Source organism: Lonchura striata, chromosome 2 (genome assembly GCF_046129695.1).
Source record: "Lonchura striata isolate bLonStr1 chromosome 2, bLonStr1.mat, whole genome shotgun sequence".
Classification (NCBI taxonomy): Eukaryota; Metazoa; Chordata; class Aves; order Passeriformes; family Estrildidae; genus Lonchura; species Lonchura striata.
Genome location: NC_134604.1, coordinates 4,404,845 through 4,421,135, shown reverse-complemented (window position 1 = coordinate 4,421,135; position 16,291 = coordinate 4,404,845). Strand labels below are relative to the sequence as shown.

The window sequence follows — 16,291 nt, the reverse complement described above, 5'->3', positions numbered from 1 at the left end:
GGTGCACCCCAGGAGGAGACAAGAGTCCCAGGGCTCCACAAAAGGACCACAACCCCTGGGAGTGTCAGCTCTGTTCCCCAGTATTCTCCTCCTAGAGAAGCCAGGATGTATCCCCCCAGAGTGCCCAAAAATTCAGTCTCCTCTCCCAGAGGTTTTGGGGAAAATGTACTGGTGATACTGGCTTGGCTGGGGCTGTGGGAAAAACAACTACAGGGCCATGTATGTAGCCTCATGCCTAATTAGTTAGTGCCCACTGCAAATTCATTTTAGGGGTTTCTCTGTCACCCTCTGGTGGCATCACCACCACCCAGAGCACCCCTGGAGATGACAGTCCCACAACCCCTGAGGGTCCCACCAGCACCCACCATGAGCAGGGACCCCCTGCCTGAGTGCACTATGGAGACAGGGATGGCTCTCAAAAGACCAAGGTGGGACAGAGGTTGAGTCCCTCCCATGCCAGATTTAATTATTTTATTCCTAAATAATCAGCTCTGGTACAAGGTACAAAATCTCCCATGTCCCTGTGCACCCCCAGAAAAGAAGGGGGCAGGAGCACGGCCAAAAACCAGCTCCCAAACCCCCAGTCAAGGCCTCAAATTCCAGTGGAGGAAGGGTTCAGGCACCCAGCTTGGAAAGGGTCCCCATCCTAGAAAGGCAGGGGAGGGGACAGGAGCCTTCAGAGACCCACAGAACACCTGGAGGTGCCAGGAGCCTCCCCAAGTCCTCTCAACGTGCCTGAAGATGCTGGGAGCCCCCAGAGACACTGGGCACACCTGGAGGTGTGAGCTTATCCCAAAGCCTCCCCCAAACAAACCTGAAGATGCTGAGAGCCCGTAAGACCCCCCCAACATGAATGGAGATCCCAGGAGCCCCCAAAACATCCACCACAGCACATCTGGAGGTACCATGAGCCCCTCAACAAATCCCACATGCCTGAAGGTAAGACCCCAGCATTCCCTCCAACATGCTGGAGGTGCCAGGAGCCTAGAAGCTTCCCCTCTACATGCTTGGAGATGCCAAAAATCCCCAAAGGCCCTCCTTCCCAGCATGCCAGGAGGTGCCAGAAGCCCCCCAAAAATCCCTCTGTATGCCCAGAGGTGCAGGCAGGTGCCCAAGCACCCCCTGCTGGGGGTGGGGATCCCATGGGATGAAGGCAGTTCTGTTGGACCATAACAGAGATGGGGAGCAAGGATGGGGGGCAGAGGGGGAGCTCAGTGGAAGGGTCTCCAGGGCTGAGGAGCAGACACAGGGCCCCCCCTTTTCCTCTGCCCCCGCAAAAGCTGAAGGTCACTTTGGGTTTGCCACCTATAGGGAAAACACTGGTGTCCCACAAGGGCTGAGTGACCAGACAACCCCAAACTTCTCACCCTGGGGGACCCACTATGTCCCTGCTGTCCCCAGACAGGGGTACAACAATGGGAGGGTCCCCCTGAACCCAAAGTGGGGGTGCATGTGTACAGGTGTGTGAGATAGAGACACAAACCATGTTGGAAGTGGGGGGATAGGGAGAGGAGCCCCCGGGGGGTGTGTCGTGTCAGGCTGTCCCAGCCAGGGGAACAAGGAGAGGAGCTCCCAGGGGAATCAGGTCAGGCTGTCCTCATCACTGCCCTCGCCACGGTCCTCCTTGCTCTCAGCCAGGGAGCTCTCATCAATGTTTTCCAGGGAATCCGCATGCTGGAGGGAGAGCTCAGAGAGTGCCAGGGCTGGGAGTCGGCTCTGCTCCGGGAACAGCCAGGGCTTGAAGTGAGGGTCATGCTTCTGCTTCCACTCAGGGTACTTGAGGCATGCCTTGTACATCTTCTTCATCGCCTGGGAGGAAGAGTGAGATGGGCACAGAGACCCCTTACCCCCACACCAGCCCCACCCCCGTGCTGCAAACTCACCTTGGGGGCCAGGAACTGGGAGGATTTGTTCACCACCCACTTCGGTAAAGAACCTGGAGAGAAGGGAGGGGTGGCTGGGAGTGGGACCCCCAGCATCCCCCCAGGTGCCTAAAAGCCAGGACACCCAGAGCACTCTCAGTGGGCACATGTGGCTAGAGAGAGGGAACAGGGTTCAATCCATACTGCTCTCTGCTCTTGCAGAGGTCAAAAATAGTGACTTGAGCATTTTGGGTCCCTCTTCAAGCCCCAAAAATGAAAGATTTCAAGAGAACACATCTGTTTCCTCCTGACATTGCTCCATGCTCCAGGTCTGGCTCTGGCTACATCCCAAGATGCTCCTGCTGATGAGCTCTTCCAAGCCCAACCTTGAGCATATCCACAGGTCCTCCTGAACCCATCCCGAGTCCCCCTGAGCTCAACCTGAGACTTCTTGAAGCCCTACTGACCCTGCCCTGAAATCCCAGAGCCCAAAAAGAATCCCCACTGAGCCACCTCCAGCTCAACCTGAGCTCTCATTAAGTCCAAGTGAGTGCCTATTCAGCCTTCCCCTAGCCCACCCTGAGACCACAAGCTACTCTTGAGTCCTCACTGAGCCCAAAGCCCCCATTAAGCCCAGAGGCCACCCTGAACTCCCAGTGAGCCTACACTGAGAACCCATGAGACCCCCACTAAGCCCCCCTGAGTTCCACAAGGACCCCACTGGGCCCCCCAAGCACACACTGACATGAGGGAAGGACTTGAGGGTGCTGAGCCCCAGGGCACAGAGCTGGGGGGTCCCTCTCTCACCTTTGGGGTCCACCTGTGCCAGGTAGGTGATGGTGCAGCTCTTGGCTCCTGTCCCCTCGATCAGGTAGCCTGTCTGAATGGAGACAGCCCGCACCATGTCCTTGCGGGGGGGGTACTTCTGTGGTGGGGAACAAGGAGGGAACGCGAGTCAGTGGCAGGGCAGGTGGGGTACAGCAGGTACCAGCCACAAGCAGGGCTGTCATGACCCCCTCAACTCTCCAGCCTATCTCCCCAAGCTCTGAGTGAGCCCCAGCCCCAGCCCAGCACCACAGGACCCCTGGTGCCCCACTAAACTCACAGGATGCTTGACAGAGTAGTTCATGATGATGTAGTCAGAGCCCATGGGCAGCCAGGAGCGGAGTGTGACCACGTCCCGGTTCTTCAGGGGCTTGGGACACCTCCCTAGGGACAGCACCGGGTGGGATGTTCCAGAGTGAGACACCCACCTTCAAGAATGGGGTCCCCTTCTCCAAATCCCCCCAAACTGGTATACAGGCTCCTCCCTTCAGAGCCAGACACCATAGATCCCCCAGACGCCAAACCCAGGGGCGGAGTGGTAGCAGCCCTGGGATTCAGCCCTCCCCCAGGACCGCCCAGATCCCCCCGGCCCCTCCTCACAGGCGTAGTAGCCCACATCGGAGTTGGCCGTCAGCCTCCCGATGTCAAAGGTCTCGATGACGTTGGTGTCCCACTTCTTGCGGTACTCGATGTCGTGGAGCACATCGTACAGCGTCTCCGCCGGCACGTCCCTGCACTCCATCCTGCACTGCAAGGCAGGGGGCATGAGAGACCTGCCAGGGGCCCCCAGCGTGGGAGAGTGCCCTTGGGGACCCTGCACAGGAGGTCAGCTGTGGGGATCCCCAATAGGATGGCAGCAGGGACCTCGTGGTGGGAGGATGACCATTGGGACCCCCAGGTGGGAAGGTGGCTGTGGAACTCATAAGAAGACAGCACTGAGGATGTCAGGCAGGAGGGGGGCAGTGGGGATCCCAAAGTGTGAGAGTGGCTGTGAGGACCCCTGGGAGAGAAGGAAGCCATGGGGACCCCCAAGTGGGAAGGCAGCTGTGGGAAGCCCCAGCAAGTGGGGTGGAGCTGTCTCCTCTCAGATGTTTATAAAAGAACAATCAATGCATCCTCCTCCAAGAAGGCCTGGATCCCAAAGAGCAGCTCAGTTTGCTACCCATAGCACAGGCATCCAGGGCCTCAAGGCAGTGTGGAGCTGAATCCTTGGTTAGGGGACCCTGCTTCCCACCTGTCCCCCCATCACCGTGGATGTGCTCCCTGCAAAGTAGCATCCCTGCACAGGGGAGCCAAGAGGAGCCAGCATGCAGGGCTGTGCCTGGTGCCTTGGGGCAACATGGAACACACAGAAGGCATTAGAGGGGTGCAGAGTGGGGAGCTGCTCCGTAACTACGACAGCCAAATCCAGGGAAGGCAAAAACACAAGGAGAACAAAGAAGGTGAGGGCAGCTACCCCTGTAGCAGGGATGCCATCTGCCAAGGTCAAGGAGCCAAGCGTGGGGCAGGGAGACCAGGCAGCAGCCTGTCCCTGGGAATGCCACTGGCTCCTGTTCATCCCCAGGGATGGCATCAGCTCCTCTGGACCCCAGACCCTGCAGTTCAGGATTTAGGACTGGCCCTGTCACCCCAGCACATGGTACTAGAGACCCTCCCAGCCCTGGGAAGGAGCACAAAAGCACCCAGCAATGGGGCACAGCCTCACATGCCCCTTGGTGCAACACAGCCATTGAACCTGTTCCCCCACAGCACTCATCCTCAATCCCATCTTTGCCCCACAGAGCCCAGCACCACCCCCAGAGTGCTGATCCTCAACCCCACAGATCCATCCCTGCCCCATGGAGTCTGCCCTCAACCTCACAGTGCTTATCCTCAATCTCAGAGACCCATCCCTGTTCCACAGAGTCCATCTCCAGCTCCTCCACTAACCTGAAAACTTGTCTGGGAACACCCACCGCTGCAGGGCAGTTTTGGGAAGAGCCTTCTTGGATGATTTTCTTGAAGAATCCCTGCTCCCACCTGCACCCAGGCCAGCCCAGCACCATGCTCAGGTGGATTATTCCCAGAGCAGCAAGGCTGGTCAAGCCAGTAGTGCAGGACCTGTCCTGCAGGTGACTCACATCCTGGGGGAGTGCCAAGGGGGGGTCGCAGCAGGAGAGGGGATGGTGCCACCTGGGAAGTGCCTGGAAATGCACACCCAACCCTGAGTCAATATTGACTAATGGGGTGAGGAGGAGGAGGAGGAAGAGGAGGTGGAGGAGAAAGAGATGAAGTCCCCAGGGCTGGGGTTATACTGTGCCCGAGGGAACATGAAATGGGTGCCAGACTGTGGGACAGGAGCAGATCCAAAGGGGAGAGCCACCACTCCTGCCTGGGGGAGTGGTGAGGGCTGCAGCCACCAAGGGGAAAAGCCCATTTCCTCTGGGAAAAGCCCATTTAGAGGGAAAACCATCATCCCTGGGAGATCTCAGATGCCCAGGTACCAACTCACTGCCCCACCGGGTAGGATGGGGTGTCCTGGCTGGATTCCCCCAACCGATAGCCAGTCCCAAGGCCCCCAAATGTCCCACTGAGAAATCAGCCATGGCACCAGCTTGTTCCCAGACTCCAGAAAACAGGTTAGACGGGAGCTGCATCCCTAATGGAGGGGGGCGGGGAGGAGGGGGCGGCAGCCTCAAAGCAGGGCGAGACCTTCAGGTTCCACTTAATTAGGCAAGGAATCCAGGAGGAATCCAGGAGGAATCCAGGATGAATTCAGGGGGAAACCAGCTCTTGGAAACAGCATAGAATCCCCAGCACCCACAAAGAGACCCCCCAGCATAAGGGGCAAACCCCTGGGCCCCTTGCTGTGCCACGTCAGCAATGCCACATGTGTCCATCCTTTCAATGGAATGCTCCCAGCAGGAGCATTTCATCCTAGGTGGGATGGTGGACCTGGGTGCTGCTGGGGGCCACGAGGTGGGGACAAGGACTGTTACCCCACAGGGTCTCCAATACCCAGTGGCACACACGTGGAATCAACATATGAACACCCAGCTGGACCTTTCCAATCAGGCTTTGTCCAGGGGGGCGTGGAAACCTGGCTCAGGGACCCCCGCAGGCAAAAGACAGCTCCAGGTGCCACGGGAGCAGCTGTCCCAGGACATCCTGGAGTGGGCTGGGTCCCTGCCATGCCAACGTGGCACACTGGGATTGTGGGACAGGGAGGGGACGTACCCAGGCGCCACCTCAGTCCAGGGAATGTTTTGGGATGCAACCCCCAAGAGCAAACAGCAGGGCTAGGGGACACGAGGAGCTTGGAAAGGGGGGGGGTGGGTCAGGATGCACTGTCACACAGAGCCATGCCCGGATGCCACAGTGATGGACATTCCACATCCCACCCACCATGGGTCCCCACCTCTGTGGGGATGGGGTAGGCTGCAAGTGGCACCAGTGACTCCCTACACCCCAGAGCCCACCATCCCCCCTCCCAGAGTACACTGCTGCCACCAGGGCACAACGGGGATCTGTTCCTGGCTCACGGCAGCCCAAACTCCTCCAGCATGCTACAGTGGAAGCAACCCGGTGGTTCCACGGCAGGAGCCGGGCACAGCCACTGCCAGTGCCCCAGGGATAGGTTTCCCCAGCAGTGCTGGTGCCAACTGCTCGCCTGCTGCAGAGCAGTGTGTGAGCAGGCCGCATTGTCACTGCTGCCACCACCACCACCTGGGCTCAACACCAGGGCAAGGGTGATGCCACCCACTATACCAGGAGAGCATCATGGAGGTGCCAGCAGGGACAGGGACACCAGCCAGAGACTCCAGTGTAACCCCATCTGTACACTGCTCCTGTCTCAAGTTGTCTCTTGGAATCCCGGTGTCCCCACTTTGCAAGAGGGAAGAGCCAGGATAAGCGTGCACCTGCCTGTGCCAGCACACTGGCACCAAGAGAGAAGGGACCCACAGGGAAATGCAGTGGGGACATAGGGAGCTCTGGGCAAGGGGGACAGCCCCAATGATAGCAGGCCAGTGGCTGCAGGCTCCAAAAAGTCCCCAAGCCTACTCCTGGTGTGCAGCAAGCATGGGAGGTGCATTCCCAATGGGTGAAGTGGGGAGGACCCATGGCCCCACATGCCCTAGGGGTTCCTGTTTGTCCCTGGCTGAGCCCCTAGTCCCCCCTACACAGCCCTCAGGGTTGCCTGGCTTGGCCCTGGAATTGTGTTTGTCCTGGGGTCCCCAGACTGCCCATTTGTCCTGGTGTGCCAGTTAACCCCACATGTCCTGCGGTCCCTGCTGGCCAAGTCCCCACTCGCCCCAAGGTGCTGCATCACCTGAGGGACCCCGCTATTCCCTGAGATTCCCACTCACCCCTGGGTGGTGGTTAAACCCCGAGCTCCCACTCACTGTGGGGTCCTCACTCCCTCCCCCCAAGCCCAAGGCGCAGCATCGCCCTGGTGCAGGGTCCCTCCTGCTTCCACCCGTCCCCGCGCCCCATCCTTGCCGCTGGGTACCCCAGTCCCAGGGGGATGCCGGGGCGGGGTCTCACCGTGGATTGGGGGTGCCCGGGATGGATGGGGACGTCTCACCGCGTAGCAGGGTGTGCCGGGCGGGAGGTCTCACCTTGATCTTGTGGAGGGCGCGCTCGGGCTCCAGCAGCTGCACCCAGACCCCCACCCCGCCCTTGCTGTAGGTGAGGCTCCAGCCGCGCTCCGACTCGCACTGCGCCCGGAACGCCCCGAAGTCCCGGTCGTCGGGGATCTGCACGCTGTCGCGACTCGACATGCCGCCGTCGTGACCCGACATGGCCCCGGAACGCCCCCGCCCCGCCGTGCCGGTGCCGCGGGAGCCGCCGGCCCCTAGGGCGGCATTGCGGGGCGCGGGGCGCGATGGGACCGGGGGGCGGGACCGGGGCGGGACCGGGGCGGGGAGCACCGCGGGGCGGAGCGGGGGGAGACCTGGGGATGGGCTGGGGGGACCAGGGCGGAGGAATTGGGGGGATCTCGGTGGCGGGGAGGAGAAACCGGGAAGACCAGGCGGGAGCCGGCAGCACTGGGTGGAAGGGCAGTCCATGGGAGAGGGAAGCAGTCCAGGCTGGAGGGATGCCAGGAGCAGCTGGAGAGTTGAGCCACTTGCAGGGACACCTGCACTGTTTTGGTTGCATACTGGGAAAATTTCTTCACCGAAAGGATTGTCCAGCCCCGGCACTGGTGGAGTCCCCGTCTCCGGAGGGGTTTAAAGAAACACGTGAGGACATGGGTTAGTAGTGGCCGTGGCAGTACAGGGGGAGTGGTTGGACTCAATGGTCCCAGCGAGCTTTACCAACCCAAATGGTTCCATTATTCCAGTTGGGGTAGGAGGGGACACAAGTGTAGGACAGAGACCCACGGCCTCTCTCAAGGCTGCAGGTCACCCTGATGTGACCCTGTCAGCTGTGGGCCCATGCCCTGTACCCGTGCAGCACATAAGCATTATCCATCCTTAGTGCCAGTGCTGGGCCTTGCCATGGCATCCCCATGGTACTGTGGCCAGGAGCAGGTGGGCATGCTGCCATTGGCAGTGCTGACTAGGATGTTATTTTTGGAAAAGCTCAGGCTCTGGCTCCTATCCAGCTCTGAAAATGCTGCCGACTCAGGATTTCTCTCTTTCCGTTTGGGAGCACCAAGGAACCCTCTTCCAGCTCCCATGAATAACTGTGTAAGTGATGACAGAGCATGTACCTGTCTCAGCAGCAGGGATGTGGGACCAAGTTCCTTATCTAGGATGAGACCCTTCTAGGGGTACAATAGCAGGAGGGATAGGAGAGCACAGGGATGTCCCCATGCTCAGCACCTGTGAGGAGACAGGGGCCTGGCATCACAGGGCTCACCATGCCACACCACTGCTCACAGCATCCTCACCTGGGAAAAGGAGCCAAGGGAATCTCTGGCATCCTATCCCACTGGAAGTGGACATCCGCGGTGGGATAGGATGCTGTGGCTGGTGCAGGGGGACCCTCACCCTCATCCTTCTCTCCCCGCCCTTTCTGGCAGCTCTGCTGTGAAAGCCTGGGCTGTTCCCACCCTGTGTCCAGATGAAAGCCATCACACTACAGCCCTTTCCAGCCCCCAGCACTCCTGGTGCTGGAAGAAGGAGCATCCACATTCCCAGCCAGTCCAGCCATGTGGCACCACATGCCATTCCTAATCTGGAACACAGATGGCATGGGAGTCATGGGCTAGGGAGGACAGGCTGGGGGAATGGGGTATCTGGGCTGGGGAGCTGGGGAAGCTGTGCTGGGGAACTGAGGGAGCTGGGCTGTTGCAGCAGAGGGAAATGGGGGAGCTGGACTGGAGAAGCTGTTGAGCTGAGCTGTAGACACTGGTGGGAGGAGCTGCGGAGCTGGACAGACTGGGCTGGGTATCTGGAGGAACTGGGCTGTTAGAGCTGGAAGAACTGGACTGAGCAAGGAGTGCAAGCAGTCAGTCTGAGGAAGCTGGGCTGGGGAACTGGGAGCACTGCACTGATCTCAAGCTGGAAGAATGAGGCTGGGGAGCTACAAGCATTGAGCTAATGGAATTGGGAAACTGGGAGCACTGAGCTGATGAAGCTGGGCGAGCTGGGCTGGGGAAGTGGGAGCACTGAGCTGATGGAGCTGGGGGAAGTGGACTGGGGAACTGGGAGCACTGGGCTTTCTGTAACAACTCCCAGTCCTGCTGGCCCCAGCCTGGGTGCAGAAATGCCCATTTCTGACACCTTCCCCCACATTTCTGATTCTTTCCCAGCTCCCCAGGTCCCAATCCTTATTCCTGCTCCACCATCCCACATCTGCCAGCACTGTGCAGAGCTAAATCCAGAAATCAGTCATTCAGGCAATAAAACCAAGTCTTCTTAATTTTCTTTTTAATCAAATCCCTAAAATGCATCTTCTTAGCAGCTCTGTTTAATCCAGGAGTTTGTGGGACCCTGTGGAAGTGCTGGAGTAATGGTGGGATGGCAAACTGGGCAAACAGCTGCTGGGATAATGGGGGGGAACGGAGGGAATTGGGGTGAAACAGGAGGAAATGGGTGGAATGAGAATCGCTGGTGGCAAATCTGGGGTGGGAAAGGGCTATGGGCAGCTTTGGGGGACAGCATGCATGCACACCTGCACTCACACACACACACATGCTCGTGCACGTGCCCACAGAGGCATCTACTCAGAGGCCAGCCTGCAGCAGATGCCCAGGATTCCTCCAACCACATGTGCAGCCCTGCCTGCGGGTACAGGTGCTGCACAGGTGTGTGCACAGCTGCACGGGAGATGTGTGCACAGGAGAGCGTGCGTGTGTACAGGCGTGCATAAGTTCCTGTGTGCACGTGTACATACATGTAGAAGTACCCGTGTGCGGGAATGCATGCGTTTGTGTGCACCCCTGTGCATAAATAAAGGTGTGTGCGCGTGAGTACATGTGTGTGCTCATGTGTGTCCATGCATGTGTGAGTGCAGAGGTGTCCATGTGTGCGGGGTCTGTGCAGCGTGTGTGCAGTGTTTGGTGTGTGTGGTGTTTGGTGTGTGCGGGGGGTGTGTGTGGTGTTTGATGTGTGTGTGGGGTGAGTGTGGTGTTTGGGGTGTGTTTGATGTGTGTTAGGTGTGTTTGATGTGTGTGTTTGGTGTGTGTGGTGTGTTTGGTGTGTTTGGTATTAGGGGTGTGTTTGATGTGTGTGTGTTTGGGGTGTGTGTGTTTGGGGTGTATTTGATGTGTGTTTGGTGTGTGTGGTGTGTTTGATGTGTGTGGGGTGTGTTTGGGGTGTTTGATGTGTGTTTGGTGTGTGTTTGGTGTGTGTGTGGGGTGTGTTTGATGTGTGTTTGGTGTGTTTGGTGTGTGTGTGTGGTGTGTTTGATATGTGGGGGGTGTGTTTGGTGTGTGTGTTTGGTGTTTGGTGTGTGTGTTTGGGGTGTGTGTGGTGTGTGTGGTGTGTTTGGTGTGTGTTTGATGTGTGTTTGGTGTTTTTGGTGTGTTTGGTGTGTGTGTTCGGTGTTTGGTGTGTGTTTGGTGTGTGTGTTTGGGGTGTGTGGTGTGTTAGGGGTGTGTTTGGTGTGTGTGGGGTGTGTGTGGTGTGTGTGGGGTGTGTTTGATGTGTTTGATGTGTTTGATGTGTGTTTTTGGTGTGTTTGATGTGTGTGTGGTGTGCGGGGTGTGGGCGCGGCGCTCGGTGCGCGTGCACGCGCGCGTCCGTCCGTGCGCGCGTGCGCGCGCGACCCCTCAGCGCGACACGCGCGCGCGCCCCGCCCCGCCGTCGGTGCAGCGCCCCCTGCCGGAGCCCGCCAGCCGCTTCCCTGCATGTCCCGCAGCCGACGCCGGTTTCCCGGCATGTCCCGGGAAAGCCGCGCCGCGGCGCCTTCTGGGGGTTGTAGTCCGCCGCGGCGGAAAAGCGCGCCGCGGGGCGCGGTGGGGACTATATCTCCCGATATGCCTTGCGCGCACCTCCATCAAGCTCCGGCAGCCGCCATCTTGGTCTACCGGCTTCAGCGACGCGGGGGGGGGTAAGGTGCGGGCGGCGCAGCGGGAGGAGCGAGGGGATCATGCTGGCGTCTCTGGCGTTCTGCCCGCTGCCACAGGGGCTGGCGCGGCTCCTCCGAGCGCCGCCACGGTGGTCGCCGTCACGTGCGACCCACGGGACTGCGGCGGCGGCCGTGGCTGAGGGGGCCGGGGCCGCCCGGCCGCGGCTGCTCCTGGTGTTGGCCGCCGGGGGGCGCGGCGGGCTCGCGCCGGCGCCGCGCGCGAGGCTGTCATGGCGGCCCGCCGCCGGCAGGGAGCGCCCGAGGGGCCCGGGCGGGGAGGCCCTGGCGGCGGGGCCGCTCCCCGGGGACCCCGCTCCAGCGATGGGGCCGGCCCCGGGGGGCTCTCCCCTGGTTAACGGGCCAGGCCTAACGGGCACCTCCACAGCCGACAGGCCAGGCATGCCTGCTCCACGCCTGGCCCCACTGCAGCCCCCCCGGCCGCTTGCCACCGGCCTGGCCAGCACTGGCTGCCTTGTGCCAGCGACATCGTCCAGCCTTATGGCATCCCTCAGAGAGCCGACGGCACGGCCCTCAGGTGCAGAGCAGTGCTGCTGTCATGCGGGAGACCCCGGCAGGCGTCAGAGTGGAGCTGGGAGCTGCTCCCCGGGAGCAGGGCTGCCTGCCCTCATCGCTGCGCTGGCTTACTGCTACCTGCGGGACCGCCTGTCCAAGGGTGACTATCGCTGCTGGGGCCGGCCCCAGGGCGGGAGGCGTGGGATGCAGGACAGACAGTCTTGTGCCCTTTGGGAGGGGATGGATGCGGGGTCCCTCCTTGGGGATGGAACGTGCCTGCTGGCTGTAACCTGGGAAGCTGTCCAAGGAAGGAGTTGTCCTTAACGCTTTAGTGCATAAAGCGCTTCAGGAGAGCTAGAGAGAGACTTTGGACATGGGTCTGCAGAAACAGGATAAGAGGCAATGGTTTCCCACTGAGTGGCTTCTTCTAACCCTGAGGGCAGGCTTACATGGAATACTGGGAAGAAATTCTTGCCTGGTAGGTTTGGTGACGGCCCGACACAGGCTCCCCAGAGAAACTGTGGCTGCCCTGTGCCTTGGAAGTGTTCATGGACGAGGCTGGGAGCAATGTGGTCTGGTAGAAAGAGTCCCTTCTCATGGCAGAGAGGTGGAATGAGATAAGCTTTTAGGTCCCTCCCAACCCAACCCGTTGCTTATCCCATCTCCCAGAGCTGGGTACTGCTCTTCCCTTCTGTAGCCAGGGGGTGTCATTCTGACTCTGTGGTAGGAACACTTCTGTGGTGTCTAGAAACCTCTAGCTGAGGCTGACACCTTGGGGTGACAGTGTCCACTGCCTTGGGATGCCTGCTGCATCCTGCAGCACCCAGGGTGTGTGATGGGGACTGGAGTCAGCCACCAAGACATGGAGCAGATTTTAGGTAACCTGTTCACAGGAATAGGCTCTTGATCACTGGGGTGGGCAGTGAGAGCTGTGAGCAGCAGCAGCCCCTGCACATTCCAGGTTAGGATGTCCATGTGTGTTCTCCATGCTAACTCCCTCCTCCCTTCTTTCTGCATTTCAGAGGATGCTCTTCTGGAAGCTGCAAGGATTAACAACGTTTCAGAAGTCAACAGGTGAGCAGGCTTCTGAGACGTGAGAGCAGTGTGCCAAGGGCTGGGAGGGCAGGAAAACCCTGTCAGCACATGGGGAAGGAAGGGGCTGGCTGCTCCCAGCCCCCATGTGGTGCTCCCCTCACCCTCTCAGATCCAGAGTGGGTGGGGAGGAATGAGGAGCACCCTTAGTTGAGCAGAAGGTGGATCACAGATCCTTGTGCTGAGAGAGGACAGTGTGAGGCCATACCATGCAGATGTGAATCTGTGAGCAGCCCGCCGCAGAGGCTCATCTCTTGGGGTCTGTCTCTGAACAAACAGCCCTTGTGGGTTCCTCAGCCTGAGCCAGGAGTTCTCCAGGGGCCTTTGGCCCCCAAGGAGCAGAGGACAGAGCTCCACCCAGCCAAGGAAGTCAGGGAAGTGAGTGGTTGCATGACCAAAGTTATAGCTGTTAGGGAGTGGAGCATCTCCAGAGCTCCTATCCCATGGCAGCAGGCTTTTTGTCACAGTTGGCTGTGCCCACCTCGTTGGGGTGGTGCCATGGCACCTTTAAGGTGCACCTGGCAGCATTACATTCCCTAAGGTGGTAACAAAGGGCCAGTTTCTCAGGCTCAGCATGTGACTACTCCCCAGGAGACATGTTCTTCTGCAGCCAAACCTCCAGAGAGGGACTCAGAGGTTCCCAGGATGGTTTGTGAGCAGCGGTGCCATGTAACTGACCAATTGCTCCACCCAGTGCTGGGGACAAGCTCTGGGACTGAAAGCAAGTCTCCCATAAAGTGGGAAGAGAAGTATGAGAACCTTGGAGCTGCTTCTTGAACAGATCCTGGCACACCTACCCGGTCTGTCTCATAATGCCAGAGGTCTCCCAGGTCAAGTGCTGCGCCCCAGTCAGTATAGAATTCAGACATTTTGGCAGCCTGGCAGCTTGTGTAGGATGGGAAGAGACATTGCTGCTCTCCTGTGTACACCACACATGTGTTTCTGCCTCTGGCTGAGATGCCCCACCCAGCACAAGCACCTGGGGAGGTAGGAACTGCCACCTCTGTGTAGAAGCAAAGGGAAGAGAAGGATGGGTGAAGAAGAGCAGAGGGAGGGGAGAGCCCTGTTGGCCTGCAGCCAGGGGATGTTCCAGTTTCCAGGATCTTGGATGAAGCACCTGGCTCTGCTGCACCCCAGGGCTGAGATCTGGCCTAGATCAAGGGCCAAAGAGGATATTGGTGTGCAGCTAATTGGCACATGTGTTCTGCTGCTTGTAATTGCAGGAAGCTGCTGTTTAGGGATGTCTGAGTGATTTGTGAGCCTGGTCATGCAGATCAGCAAGAGGGATGCTCTGTGTTCCAGCTAGTCAGGATAGGGCTGGTGGCTGTGCACCATCCTGCTGGGCTGCACATCTGCAGCTTCTCCCTTTGTTTCCATGCTCTGTCAGCTCTGTCACAGAATCATTTGGTTTGGAAAAGCCCTCTGAGATCATTGAGTCCAACCATTCCCCCAGCACTGCCAAACTCACCACTAAACTGTGTCTCCAAGTGCCACATCTACATGTCTGTTAAATCCTTCCAGGGACAGTGGCTCCACCACTGCCCTGAGCAGCCTGCACCAGGGCTCGATGACACCCACACAATTTGAGGCTGTTTCTTCTCATAAAGTCATTTTTTACCTGTGAGAATAGCCTGACCCCCACCTGGCTACACCCTCCTTTCAGAGAGAGTTGTACAGAATGAGAAGGTTCGCCCAAGCCTCTTTTTCTCCAGGCTGTCCCCCCAGCTCCCTGAGCCACTCCTCATCAGCCCCTTTGGTCCAGACCCTTCAGCAGCTTCACTGTCCTTCTCTGGACCTACTCTAGCACCTCAAAGTCTTTCTGGTCATGAGGAGCCTAGCACTGCACACAGGATTTGAAGTACCTAATCCATGTCCAGTGCAAGGGAACAAGGATCTGCCTTAGGCTTGCTGGCCACACTGTAGCTGATATGATTCAGGGTACCATTTGCATTTTTGCCCACTTGAGCAGACCTGGCTTATGTTCAGCTGCTGTCAGTCAGCACCCCCAGGGCCTTTCCTGCTGTGCACTTTTCAGCTACTCTGCTCTCAGCTTAGATATCTGCACAGGGTTGTGGTGACCCAGGTGCAGGACCCAGCACTTGACCTTATTGAACCTCATACAGTGGCCTCAACCCATCGAGCCAGCCTGTCCAGATCCCTCTGCAAAGACTCTCCAGGGCCTTCCTTCCCATCTTGTTCCCTGTGGGGCTGGCATCCCTCTCACTGTTTGAAGCTTTGTGCCTAACTCTGCTTGGCACATGTTTTTTGCTTGTGCAAAAAGCTTAAATCGTGAAAACTACTGACTCGCCCTGTTGCAGGCAGTTTCAGCCTCAAACATGATGAAGAGACTGGGCATCCCTCTTACAAGGAAAGGCTGAGGGAGATGGGGCTGTTCAGCCTCAAGAATTGACTACTCGAGGGGGGAACACATCTTTGTCTGTCAGTGCCTGCAGGGAGGTTGTCAGGTTCTGCTCAATAGGTCCCAGCAATGGGACAAGAGGCATCAGGAAAAACTGGTGCACAGGAAGTTCTGTCTCAATATGAGAAAGAACTTTGTACTGTGAGTGTGACAGACCACTGGAATCTTCTTCCTCGGGGATATTCAAACCCAGCTTGGACACAATCCTTTGCAGCCTGCTCTGGGTGAATCTGCTTAAGGAGAAGGTAGGACAAGGTGATCTCCAGAAGTTGCTTCCCACCTCAACCACTCTGATTCCATGAATCTCTTTACAACAAGCTTCCACAGCCTGAGATTACCAGCCCTACTGCAGAGCTGACAGAGGAGACACAGACAGTCTTGCCTTCAATGCTCTCTCCACCTGCAAGGGGTAAAGTCCAAATTGAGCTTTGATGGGGCGGGAGTGTGACAATCCAACTGGGCAACCATCCATGGAACATTACCTGTCCTCCTGCCACACTGCTGTCCCCTGCCTGCACTGTCCCCTGGGGTGTCAGGAGAGGGGAGGCTGTGCTGCTATTTCTTGTACAGCTTCCATCTTGTTTGAAGTGGGGTGCTGACCTTTCCCAAGTGCCTTCAGCTGAGAGCTGGTCATGGCCCTCTGCACATGAAAACACCAGAATACAGTTACCAGGAAATAAAATCTTAGTCTAAAGTTTAGAAAATGGCTGTGTGAGAGAGAGTGGGAGGTACCAAGAAGATAATGAGATCCCACCTAAGGTACTGATTCTACCTCTGGGGCCCTCATCATGTGGAGTGAGCCCAGAGGAAGCCATGGAGGTGCTCCAAGGATTGGTGCCCCTCTGTTCTGGAGACAGGCAGGGAGAGCTGGGGTGTTCACCTGAATAAGAGAAGGCTCCTGAGAGACCTTGAAGCCCTGCCAGTGCCTAAAGGGGCTCCATGACAGCTGAAGAGTGACTCCAAGGGCATGGAGTGACAGGGCAAGGGGGGATGGCTTCAAACTGATGGAGGGCAAAGTTAGATGAGATATGGGGAAAAAATTCTTCCCCATGAGGTCTGGGAGTCCCTGGCACAGGCTGGC

General features: G+C 58.3%; 2 protein-coding genes across 3 annotated transcripts in view; one reads left to right on the top strand and one right to left on the bottom strand.

The window, feature by feature from the left end:
- Positions 1–456: 456 nt before the first annotated feature.
- Positions 457–7,559, bottom strand: STARD10 (StAR related lipid transfer domain containing 10). Of its 2 annotated transcripts, none has more exons than XM_021532464.3 (6): positions 7,212–7,559; positions 3,288–3,430; positions 2,968–3,071; positions 2,670–2,787; positions 1,884–1,936; positions 457–1,809 (listed from the first exon to the last, which is right to left on the bottom strand). In XM_021532464.3, exons 1-6 carry the CDS (start codon positions 7,466–7,468, stop codon positions 1,582–1,584), a joined length of 903 nt encoding a protein of 300 aa, XP_021388139.1. In that variant the 5' UTR covers positions 7,469–7,559; the 3' UTR covers positions 457–1,581. The 2 variants fall into 2 exon arrangements, with proteins under 2 accessions (XP_021388139.1, XP_021388141.1); XM_021532466.3 differs by having other exon boundaries at positions 3,288–3,435; positions 7,286–7,559.
- Positions 7,560–11,207: 3,648 nt separating this feature from the next.
- CLPB (ClpB family mitochondrial disaggregase) overlaps positions 11,208–16,291 on the top strand; it is a 71,827-nt gene continuing 66,743 nt past the window's right edge. The window contains exons 1-2 of the mRNA XM_021535353.3: positions 11,208–11,859; positions 12,722–12,773. Coding sequence (XP_021391028.3) covers positions 11,208–11,859; positions 12,722–12,773 — 704 coding nt within the window. The remainder of the gene's footprint in view (positions 11,860–12,721; positions 12,774–16,291) is intronic.